General features: G+C 47.1%; 1 protein-coding gene across 2 annotated transcripts in view; it reads right to left on the reverse strand.

Moving 5' to 3' along the window:
- STPG4 (sperm-tail PG-rich repeat containing 4) overlaps positions 1-10759 on the reverse strand; it is a 48016-nt gene extending 37257 nt beyond the window's left edge. Inside the window, exon 1 of one of the 2 annotated variants that reach the window (XM_053284313.1) lies at positions 10474-10759. In XM_053284313.1, the coding sequence (XP_053140288.1) occupies positions 10474-10533 (60 nt within the window). In that variant the 5' untranslated portion in view covers positions 10534-10759. Of the gene's footprint in view, positions 1-5699; positions 5750-10473 lie in introns of those variants that run through there. The other variant, XM_053284314.1, reaches the window with a different exon arrangement.
- Between the last annotated feature and the right edge of the window lie 2034 nt (positions 10760-12793).

Raw genomic sequence — 12793 nt, forward strand, 5'->3', positions numbered from 1 at the left:
ATAAAAACAGGAGCAATGGGGGCACTGCCGCCCAGTCTCTACAGTGGCACTGCTGCTTTCAGGTCTGCAGCAGTGGCTCTGCAAATCCCCACCATTCATGCATTCATTCATTCATCTGGGACATGTATGTCTCACCCCTCCAGTACACTACTGCTTGGGGTGGCTCACAAGAGCTATAAAATAGATGCATTATTAAACAATAAAAAGTTAATAAAAGCAAGCTAAAAGACCAAGCGAAGACCACATTTAAAAGTTACAAACTTTAGAAGTTTCAAGTTAAGAGTTAAATGCTAGAAACTAAACTACAAAACCTACCAGATATAAGCAGTGGGCAGAACCTTAAAAAGCCTACATGCATGCATCATCTTGGGCAGTAGTTTTAGATCTATGCACTTTACATACAAACACACACACGCACACCCTCATAGGTATCATAAAACATACACCAAAAAGACCCCTACGGGCTGCATAACCTTGGCCCTCCAGCTGTTCTTGAACTACAGCTCCCATCATCCCCAGCCACAGTAGCCAATGTCCAGGTATGAAGGGAACTGTAGTCCAATATCTGCAGGAAGGCTGACGTTGTGCAGCCCTGCCTTAAGTGCATACATCCTAATGCAGAGATTTCTTGGGAGCGCAGGGGTAACAGCATGAGCAGGTGGTATTTGCAGTGTGTGTGTGTGTGTGTGTGTGTGCGAGAGAGAGAGAGAGAGAGAGAGAGAGAGGTGTAAGTAAGTAAGATTGCCAAGAAATTTAAGAGCAGCAAAAGGAAGTACTTTTTTACACAATGCATAACCAACCTATGGTGACAGACAACAGCCTGGATGGCTTTAAGAGGGGTTTAGACAAATTCATGGAGGACAGGTGTATCAATGGCTACTAGTCTGAGGGCTATAGACCACCTCCAGCCTCAGAGGCAAGATGCCGCTCAATACCAGTTGCAGGGGAGCAACAGCAGGAGAGAAGGCATGCCCTCAGCTCTTACCTGTGGGCTTCTCAGAGGCACCTGGTGGGCCACTGTGTGAAACAGGATGCTGGCCTAGACAGGCCTTGGGTCTGATCCATCAGGATTGTACTTATGTTCTTATGTAAATAAGTAAGTACATGTACAGTAGCCTTACCACCATGGGTGGGGGGGCTCTTGGGGGTGCCTTGGGGAAACTAAGTGTGCCCTGGGTAAAACAAGATTGGGAATCATTGTCTTAGGCAAATAAATATTATGATGATATAATGCAATGAAAACGTCCTCTGCTTAAAAGAAATCTCACAGTGAGGTCACTCACACAATCAATAACGGTGTTCTACCCGGGTTTGGGAGCTGTGTGTGTTCCCCATTTTCAGGTATGTGGAAGCAGTTGTGTGTGAATAATCTCAGTGTAAAGGAAGAGCCAGTGGTGGCCTTTCTCTATCTCTTTCTCTTTTTTAAAAAAAAAAATGCAACTCCTCAAATATCCAGGAATAGCTTCTGTTGGCAACCCAGCCCTACAGGATTCTGACCAACAGGCAGGGAATGGAAATTAAAGAGACTGTAAGGTGGGAGAAGAGACCATCATTTGGAAAGGAGAGAAACCAGACGTGCTGCCTGGTCACACTGTTCCTGTCCCAAATTCACAAATCAATTTGCATGGAAAGACACTCCGAACTTCACTTCAAGGCTTGTGAAATCCCGCTGCGTCTGTTGATGAAGACTCCAGGACACGGAAATGAATACTCCATTCCCCCCCTCGGATGTGTAAGCTCTCCTTTGCCATTCAGAAAGCACAATGGTTAAATACTTTAAAAACACTGCATTGGCTTGTTTCCCCGTGTTTTCAGATGGTGTTCTGCAAGTGGCATGTTTACAGCTGTTTGCTTCAGGGATTTTCACTATTTTTCTAGCGGGGGGCCACTTCAGTGGGAGAGCCATTTCCCACAGTGCTGACCTCCATACACTGATGCACTTTTTTTCAGTACTGGGAGGTTCCTTTAAGAGAGACGGAATCCTTGCTTAAAGAACTCTATGGAGAGAACACTGGGAAGGTCTATACTCCCCAGTGCTATGTGCATGTCCTCCAAGATGTTCCATTTCCATTCATTCATTCATTCATTCATTCGATTTCTATACCACCCTTCCAAAAATGGCTCAGGGCAGTTTACACAGATAAATAATAAATAAATAAGCTGGATCTCTGTCCCCAAAGGGCTCACAATCTAAAAAGAAACATACAATAGACACCAGCAACAGTCACTGGAGGTACTGTGCTGGGAGTGGATAGGGCCAGTTGCTCCCCCCCGCTAAATAGAGAATCACCACATTAAAAGGTGCCTCTTTGCCCAGTTAGCAGGGAGTAGGAGGGAGTAGCAGCCAGCAGGGAGTAATGGAGCCCCTTCCTGGCACTGCACAGAGCGTAGCACTGCACAGTGAGAATGTCGTCTCTGCATGATGCCAGGGGGACTGTGCAGAGTATTCAGCTTTGGCTGAAGCTTCACACAGGCCCAATAAACAACCAGGGAGCTGCGCTTAGGGTTGATGTTGGCTGCCACTGGTCCCTGGGCCTTACAATGAAGAACATGGTTTACTTGATTGTTTTATTGTGTTTTTCCTCCTGCTTTTGTGAGCCCTTTGGCAACAGGGAACAATTTTATGTATTTATTTATTTCTATGTAAACTGCTTTGGGAAACTTTGTTGAAAAGTGGAATATAAATATTTGTCGTATTCCTATTCATAAATATTAACTGGTAATTTTGAATGAAGGGTTGCATACAGATTTATGAAACAAATCAAATATTATAATCCACCTTAAAGGGATATCCATTGAAGGATTAATGTACTTAGTGTACATTCATCAGGAATGATGAACTTCCTTAGTCTCAGAGGCCAGGAAGTCTCTTTTAGAAAATTGCCTCCTACCAAGTCAGGTGACTGATCCACCTAGCTCAGCAGCGTTTACAATGCGGCTGTGCATCACATGTTGGAACCAATGCAGTGCAAGGTTTATTGGACAATTTATCATTGGATACAATCTCATGAAAGTGTTCTCCAATTAAAAAGATATAATTCTATACAATACAATAGCATATTGTATTATTTCTATCTCTATTAGTGGGGGGTGGGGAACTATCCGAGAGCAAGAAGGGGGCTCCCTTCTATATCGAAATCAGTGGACTCCTGGGCCGCTGTGGCGGCAGCACTTTAAACCCCCACCAGGGGCGTAACTATAATAGGGCAAGGGGAGACAGTTGTCTGGGGGCCCACTGCCTTGCGGGGGGCCCCAGAGGCAAGTCACATGACTGACTCCCCCAGCCGCGCACCCGCCCGGGCTTCCTTCAGTTGTATTCATCCTCTGAAACTGATGTGAGTGTTAAGACCGGGAGCTACCCAAATTGCATGTCTTTCTCTAGTACCATTAAATGACTTGCATTGTCCACAATTTACAAAACCTTTAAAAAAATAATTTAGGATGATGTTCTATTGTGGCACATAGGTTATATATATATATATATAACTATGTTTTTTGTTACCACTATTCAGCCTCATTTAAGATTTCTTTACTTCATGAGCTGAGGTTCAGTGGGGGGGCATTTTAAAATCTTGTCTCTGGGCCCACTCTGACCTTGCTACACCCCTGACCCCCACATTTCCCACTCTGGAACCACCCCATAATGTTCCAGTTAATGGAACATTAACTCATTACAATGTGATTAACTCATCACAATGTTTTTCTTTTCTTTCCCCCAGTGCATTACTGGGGGGAAATGGCTACTCCCTGTAACTATAGGGAGCGACCCCAATAGGTTCCTGTCAAAATGAATAATACTCAGCCTTTGTATAGAACACTTTTAAGTGTTCAGCATGCCTTATTTGGTTGTAAAGGGAGAACCAGCATGGTTGGACTAGGACCAGGAAGACCTGAGTTTAAATCCCCCTTCAGCCATGAAAGTCACTGGGTGACTCTAAGCCAGTCACTTATCTCTCCGCCTAATCCACAGGGTTGTTGTGGGGGTAAAACTAACCATATACACTCTGGGCTCCTTGGAAGAAGAGTAGGATAGAAATGTAAAAATAGATGAAAGTGGGTGGGGTTAACTTATAACCCTAGAAGGTAAGTGAGAGTTTTGACTCTCATATAACAGATGCAGGACTGAAGCAGAAACAGAGATCGCATTCACACGTAACCTGAAACCAGAGGTTGCTGAACCCGCGGTTAATTTTTCAAAATGTGAATCACATCGCAGACATTTGTGGAGTTTGGCAAACTCCACTTTCAGGGCAGGGGAGCACCTTCCGCTTCCTGGTATGGGGAGGCTGCATCCCAGCATGGTCCGTAGCACTCCAGTCACCAGACTGTGGGCAAGGCATCAGTACATCTCCAGGGTGGCAGCCATTGGCCACAATCTTCAAGGGGGTGTGTCATGTGTGATTGTGCCTTTTCAGAATGGTCTGCCTGCCCTCAGCAGGGAAAGGGCATTTAAATGCCATGCCTTGCAAACCCTCCTTCTGACAGCAATTGCACCTCCACCCTTGTTAGAACCCCCAAACAAAACTGTCTCATACAAGCATAATTTCTGGTGGGAGGTGGGATCTTGGGGGCACTATTTTCCTGTTGCTCGGGAAAGGGAATGGAACATGATGACTTCTTAGGAGGGGATACATATATAAGAGAGGGCAAAGGATCCTGGGGTCTGGCCCACTCTGACCAGGGATGCTCTTGGAATGGCTCACCCTGACAAAGCAGTCCATGGAGACCAAACCACACTCCTGCCTCCATGGGGCCTTGCCACCAGGGGACTAGCACTTTCCAGAAAGGACCAGTCTCCTGGGGAGGACCTTAGGCTCAAAAACCTTTGATCTTCCATTGGACTGCACACTCCTGAGTTGAGTTAACCTCCAAAAAGGGGGGGACCACTTGCATAGGAGCCCCGTTCACTCTGGTTAATGATATTACTTTTGCACAGCGAACCAGCATTGCACTGTATGCAGATCTGCCGCCCCAGGGAATCGCGGGAGAGGGGAGCCCCAATTTCCAGCAATCCCAGGAGAGTGGGGTTGCCATTCCGGGCAAAACTAGGGACATATTCAAATGGACAGATGGGCTGGCAGAGGGCACTCTTTGACAGCTTCTTTGCAGCAGTTGCCAAGACAGGGAGAGCTGTTACAAGGGTACCCGTCCCCGCGGCTTGCTTGTATAGAGCAACCTGGCTGGGGGGCATCTACCATCTAGCCCCCAGCCAGGTTTCCATGGCCTGACACTCTCATGAGGGAGCGGTCTGTGGGAGAATGAGATGTCATCACACATTATTAATGATTCAGCTCAACACCCCTGTCCTGACAGGAGGTTCTTCTCATGAGTGGTAAAGGGTTATCCCTATGGCCGTACACGGTCATGAGTGAGTGGTTTTGCAGCCAGCACCCCGGCAGTTCCTCCCCTTTGCAACAGAAGATGTAACTGCACAAGCCCTGATTGCACAACGGCTCATTCTCTGCAGCACCAGGGCTACCTTAAGAGTCCGCCGCAGCCCTGATGTGGTGCGCAGTGGCACCATACTGCTGCAGCCCATGTCAGCCAGTGGCCGCACAAATAACCCCTTGAACATCAGTTAAAGATAAGCAACCTCTTATTCATTCTAAAGGAGGCCTTAATGAGATGAAGTTTAGCGAAAATTAGGCTTACAAGAGCCCATCTAGACTATTACTGAGTTAAAAGTAGTAAACATTTACCCTAGCATGTTTGCTTGCTCTGCTCAATGTGTCACTGCTGTGCACCATGTTCTGCGTTTTAAACAATTGACTGCACCTTTCAGATTTCTTCAGAGCTACAGTGGCATCTGTGACATCACAATCCATATGCTACAGATAATAGTGTTCTTACACAGAGAGGAGGGAGTATAGAGAGACAATAAAGCCTCTGAGACAATAAAGCCTTTGTCTCAAATACTTTGAGACATAGAAGTGAAAGAGGGATTGTTACTTGTCATGGGAAAATGTATCCCACTTTTGCCTCCGGTAGACAGGTGTTGCAGGTTTTTGCATTGTTTCAGAAACCTGCAAGACCTGTTTGAACAGAGGGAACAGTGGGGAAACCAAAATGAGGGTGTAGTAGGACACCATTGGAAGCAAAACCTCTCCAACATTTAACTCTTTTAAAGCCTATCGTCAATCTTTGCCCAAGGATGCTGTCTCTGTTTTATTAAAACATACCAGAGCAGTAACAACTCGTGGAGAAAATAATATCACAGTATACCAGGGCTGCAGTACCCCAGCCTTCTAGCTCTTTTTGGACTACAACTCTCATCTCCCCCAACCACAGTGGGCAACAGGGATAATGGAGGTTGTAGCCTAACATCTGCAAGAGGGCTGAAGTCAGCCCTGCAGTATACTAAGGCCAGGATTTTATTTTTTTAATGGTGCAGTTAGTTCCATGCCCCCAAGGACTTTGGGCTTGGGTTTCTCAAACGGTATCACACCAAACAATATGGCACTTTCAAAATGGAGGTGAATTTCAAACGCAGTTAGTGAGCATCAGGTTATTCTGATGTTCAAGGAAAAATAAAAGATACAACTTTAACTGGGCATTCACAAGCCCTTGTGGGTGCCTAAAATAGCTCTTTGGAGCCTGGCCCATAGTTCTGAGCTGGTTTCCTTCCATCAAGGACAAGGGGAGAGGAGACCTCCGAGGTGCACTGAGATCAGACTTCACTATTGTGCTTTTGAGTAATCTACAGGGATGCACGAGAAAAGCCCATGAGGCAGTTCCCATGATCAGTGGGAGCCGCCTGGGGAGGGTTTGCAGGGAGAGCGGCTTAGCCCACTCTCCCCGCAGACAAGCAGTCAGTCTGCTCCGGTCGGCTGCAGCGGCCACCCACACAACTGCCAGCTCTGTCACAGAGCCAGCAGGGGCTGGGGAGTTCGGGGGCTGTGCGGCCCCCAGAAGCTCCAGCATGCCCTGAGCGAGAGACCCCTGAGCCAGGAGGCTGCTTTTGAGCCTCCTAGTCGGGGGTCTACTCGTGAGTTGCCGCAGTGCGGCAACTCACAATTGCAAAAACCAGGTTTGCAGAGAGCTCGCTCCGCAAACCCAGTTTAAGCACCCGGCTACTTAAGCGAGTGACCTGCTTAAGGACCACCAGGCTCGCAGCCGAGCCCAGTGGTTCTCACCATGGGAGAAAATCAGGCTAGCCTCCGCTAGCCCGATTTTCTCCCATCGTGTGAATAGCCTCCGTATCTTACTGGCAAAGCTTTGGAGAACTGTGCCATTACCATCCATGGAAATGTAGGAATGCCATGTCAATACATAAACCTACCTGTTATAAACATACATGGGCAATCAAGACTAAAAAAAAAAATTCTGTAGGAATAGGACTCACTGAGGCTATTCTCACAGCCTCCCCAAAGTGGGCTAAGGGAGCCCAGCCTGTGTTTTTGGGAGGTCGTGTGCTGCAAGGGGAGACACTCGGCTCCCGGCAGCAAACCTCCCTAAGTACCCCTCCCCTTAAACTTGCTTAGTGAATCGAGCACTCTGCTAACCCCGTTCTGACTATTGGGAGTCACCACAGTGTGGCTTCATGCCATGATGACTCCCAAGGAGACCCCCCAACCGGGAGACTCCAACAAGCTCCCCGGCCTTGGGGGTCTCCCTAGAATGCCCCACACACTTGTGATGGAGCCGATCCAGCTCCATCGTGTGGTCGGCCGATCCAGCCTCCCAGGGTGAGCTCCCTGCTTGTCTGCAGGGAGAGCAGGCTAAGCCCTCTCTCCCTGCAGAGCCCAGTTAGGCTCTGCACACTGCTTGTGTGGAGAGCCTCACTCGATATTAGGATTTGACAATGTCCAGATAAATTGTTATATAAAAGTATTTGTTCAAGCCACTACTCTTCTGGTAATTAGATTTTTTGGACAGCAAGTGTGTACTTTTTCCTCCTTTGTGTGTGTGTATTTATACATGCTCAGGTGTGGGGATCCCCCAGGTTCTGCAGATGGGTTCGTTCATTCATTCATTCATTCAGTTTCTATACTGCCCTTCCAAAAATGGCTTGGCAGTTTACACAGAGAAATAACAAATAAATAACTAAGATGGATCCCTGTCCCCAAAGGACTCACAATCTAAAAAGAAACATAAGATAGACACCAGCAACAGTCACTGGAGGTACTATGTTGGGGTGGATAGGGCCAGTTGCTCTCCCCCTGCTAAATAAAGAGAATCACCACGGTAAAAGGTGCCTCTTTGCCAAGTTAGCAGGGGCTATAGAATTTGATGTGGAAGTGTTCTTTTTCAGTAAGTGGAGAGATGCTTGCTAGAGCAGCAGCAAGAGCAGTAGCAAAACCATTTTTGGATCTGTATGGTGTATCACAGAGGGAAGAACATTTTGGGCAAGACACCCATCCCAGAGAAAGAGAGGCAGCACCCAACGTGCACCAGAAGTCATTTATTTGATCCAGTATCAACTAGGGCAGCCTTGTAGATCATCTTAAAAGTTACTCTGCTTCATTATCCTTTAGACCAAACCAGGTGCCTCTGAAGATTTGCATGATGCATTGGGTCAAATGAATTATTTTCAGTGCAGTTCAAAAGAACATTCTTTTTACTGAGTTACTATTACAAACAATATTCTGATAATGAATGTATAATCATTTATACATATATATTTTTAATCATTTTTAATTTTAATAATTTAATTACTTAACCTCCTTGGGATCATTTTAATGAAAAGTGGTGTATAAAGTCAACAATAAAATAAATAAATTAAATCCTTGAGGAGTTCTGGAGAGGTCCAAATGAGGCTTTGCACATGGCTCAGATCCCAAAGATGTGATAGCACAAACGACCACGCGAAGAAAAACAGGTTGTAACTCTCAATCCTTGAGCGATCCTTGTGTATTAACACTAAATGGGTTTGTGTCTGTGCAGTAACCTTTCTGGGAAGATTACAAGCTCCCCGTGATGCTCCAATCCATCTCCACATGCACAGGATGTTTGTTGGTAAAGGGCGGTTGGAGGTGAGCAACTTCACTTACATCAGTTACAGGTAAGGAATCCTGGCTGCTTTTCTAAGAGAGCTTTGTACAGGGTGCTGTTTGGGAAGACCTCCAGAGTTCCTCACCAACTGTCCCAAAGTAGCTGCCTTATTCCCATACTTGTAGAAACAGCTTGCAATTTACATGAAGCAGATACGCTTCCAGCTGCAACTGGAAAACTCCCCTTCCAAACCAAAGGTTGCCAGTGTTGGCAAATCCCTTCACCCCTTCCCTTGTGTTGCATACTGCTTGCAGTAGCTATAGGGTTGCCATATTCAAGCTTCCCAAATCTGGGTGGCCTAATTTGCATATTATGCAAATTTGCAGCAACTAATTTGTAGGGATGTGCACAGACTGGTGCAGAGGCCATTCTAAAGGCCTCCGGACCGGTCCGGACACGGGGCCGGTTCGGCAGTTCGGTGCCAGGGGTGGACCTTTAAGGGCGGGGGAAGGTGTACTTACCCCTCCCACCACTTTCCCTACACTGGCGAGCCTGTTTTGTAAAGCATTTGGGGCGGCAGGGTAACTCCCTGTCGTGCATGTGTGTCACATCTGCCCATTGCGTGCATGTGTTGTGCATGCGCACACGCGAGACGCACGCATATGACACACAGACATGATGTGCACATGCGCAGTCAGGCTTTCTGAAGCCTTTTGGTGAGGAATGGGGGAAGGGGCAGCAGGCAGGTACCCTGCCGCCCCAAATGCTTTACAAAACAGGCACACCGGTGGGGGAAAGGTGGCAGGAGGGGTAAGTACACCCTCCCCCGTCCTTAAAGAGCCTCCCTCCCCAGTGCCGGACTGTGGAGGTGCAGTTCTGTGCACACCTCTACTAATTTGCATTTATTTATTTATTTATTTGACAGAGTTGTATACTTTCCCCTCCTTCTCTGCCCTACCATGTGATTGGATCCAGAGTAAAATCTGGGCAATCCAGGCAGCCCATTTCAAATTCATGTAAATCTGGGTGGGATTTAGCAGCCAGGTGGTGGAGCCAAAATTCGGGGGCTACCATAAGTTCTGGGGGACATGGCAACCCTAGGTAGCTACAGATTCCTCTCTTCACCCAGTACAAGGACTATTGAAATGCGTGAAGAGCAATGCCCACATGCTTGTTTTCCTCAAAAGGCAGTTTTGGGCATGCTATTAGGCATTGAAATCATACTAGAAGAGGTTTTAAAATTTCCCTTTTCAGAATTTACTAGTAGCCAGGGTGTCTTCAATTACCAGTGCATCAAATTTCAGTATCTGTTGGAGAAATGTCCTAATTAAGATTCTGTTGTGTGTGGCTGAGGCCCGCATATCTTTGTGCACAATGGCTGAGAGATGTGGAGACTCCACCTGAGAAAACTCTCTGTTTCTTCCTGGGGAAACCTTGAAATTATCTTTCAAATTTCATTTTGAAGAAATACCTGTTTCAATTATGAGGTCAGTTCAGAATGTACCGTAGGCTTGATGAAAGCAAAAGGTGCAATGTATATACCTTGTCTTGAGAACCTTCAGACCCTTCATCACCGGTTACGGTAGACCGTCGGCCAAGCATGTTTACTTTGTATTAGGCCTTCTGATGGCTGGTTGCTCTGTTCTTGTAGGACCAGCAGTGGCTGAAATTTCTTTACTGGGTAGTCTTCCCTGCTGGAAGGAGATGGCTGTGCTTTACCTCCCTGCACCTGGAATAGGGGCAGTACATCTCCTCCATCTCTATAGGGGGTGACTCCCTCCCAGCCCTCCCAGGAATGGGGGGCAAGGTTACTGTCCTGGCTGCCACCTTTCCCCCACTAATATCCAGTAGCTGCTACATGGAGTGTCATGATTGACATTATGATGCAGTATACCAACTCCCTATCAAAGGGTCTGGCTTCAAATGCCGTAGATACACAATTCCTCTTTGAGTTTGTCTACTGCCAAGGGGAGGCAACTTAAAGGAGACTCTGGGAGGAGAGCAATGCTGGGGGCAGGCCAGGAGGCAACATGAAAGAGATGCTGGGAAGTACGTGTTTATTCTATTCTAGCTTCCCTACCCCCAACCCCACTTCTGGGCTGGGAGAGCAGTTTAAGATGTAGCTGAAGGCTAGTCTCTCCCGGCCTTCCTCCTGGCAGCTTATCAGATGCTCTGCTCTTTCTCATTGCTCTAACGTTGAGCACCTGGGTCAGCTCTGCCTCACAGGGTGAGAGAGTTGGGGTTTCCGCCCCACCTCCAACTTTTTGCTCTTGTAAAAGAGAGCACTGCCAAGGGCGCTCACCAGTAGTCAGGCTGTCCAACCCCTGGCTGCCAACAGGGGGCAGCCTTTGATGGAGGCCTTTGTTGGTGAGACTGAGGGCTGGGGCACGATCTTCTGATAGTGGTGTAGTGTTGCCTTATTATTGGTTGTGTCTGGTACAGGCAGAGGCGTTCTTACCCCCGGACTTGGGAGCTTTGGCCCGTGGCTTCTGTCTTGGAGGAAGCCTCCAAATCACCCACCCAACCCCAGCACACCCGCCCTCATCTGCAGGAAGGAGGGGGGAGGGGAAACTTCCCCTCTTTGCCCGGGATGCGTGGCAGCTTCAGTGAGGGTGGAGGAAAACAAGGGGGAAAGAGTTCCCCTTCATCAAAACTGTTACCTTTACCCAAGGAGGGAGGGTGTGATGGGGCGCGGCAGCTGCTGCAAGGGGGGACAAGGAGGGGAGAGCTCCTTACAGCTCCCCTCCCTCCTCCCAAGTGACTGCACGGGCCTCTCGCCTCTCTGCTTCTTCCATGTGGTGGAAGGCCAGAAATGGGCTGCTTAGCAGAGAGGCGAGAGGCCCGTGCAGACACTTGGGAGGAAGGAGGGGAGCTGGAAGGAGCTCACTGCCCTCCATCCTGGTAAAAGGGGGGACTTTCCTCTCCTCACTCCCCCCACCCACACTGCAGCCGCCGCCACCACGACCCATCCAACCCTCCCTCCCTGGGTAAAGGTAACAGTTTTAGTGAAAGGGAACTCTCCCCTCCTTTTCTTTCTTGGTTTTTTTTTGGGGGGGGGGGTCTCTGTAGCCCTTCAGGTCTGTGCTCCAAAATTATCTAGGTGTACCATTGGGTAAGATGTGTGTCTTATTTAATTTAATTTAATTTAATTTAATTAATTTATTTATTTATTATAAAAACTTTTATACTGCCCTTCCAAAAGGCTCAGGGTGGTTTACATTAAAACACCATTAAAATCAGTTAATAATTAAAACAAAAAGTAAAAAAGCATAAAACAATGATTAACAATTAAAAACATCGATTAAACAACAATTAAAACAGCAATTAAATAATCAGAACAATTTAAAAACAATTTTTAAAAAGCTGAGAAAGCTTGGTCAAAGAGATGTGTTTTCAAAAGTTTTTTTTTTAATTGCCAGAGATGGGGAGGCTTGTCTCCCAGCAGGGAGCACATTCCAAAATCTCGGGGCAGCAGCCGAGAAGGCCCGTCTCTGTGTAGCCACCAAACAAGTTGGTGGTAATTGGAGACGGAACTCCTCAAGTGACTTCAATGAGCGGTGGGGCTCATAGCGAAGAAGACGCTCTCTTAAATACCCAGGGCCTAAACCGTTTAGGGCTTTGTAAGTTATAACTAGCACTTTGTATTTTGCCCGGAAACCTATTGGCAGCCAGTGTAGCTCCATCAACAATAGAGTAATGTGGTCTATCCGAGATGACCCAGAGACCAACCTGGCTGCCGCATTCTGAACCAACTGAAGTTTCTGGACTACGTACAAAGGCAGCCCCATGTAGAATGCATTGCAGAAGTCAAGTCTGGAGGTTACCAACAAATGTACCACTGTTTTGAGGTCATTGATCTCAA

The sequence above is a fragment of the Hemicordylus capensis genome, chromosome 1, assembly GCF_027244095.1.
Source record: "Hemicordylus capensis ecotype Gifberg chromosome 1, rHemCap1.1.pri, whole genome shotgun sequence".
Classification (NCBI taxonomy): domain Eukaryota; kingdom Metazoa; phylum Chordata; class Lepidosauria; order Squamata; family Cordylidae; genus Hemicordylus; species Hemicordylus capensis.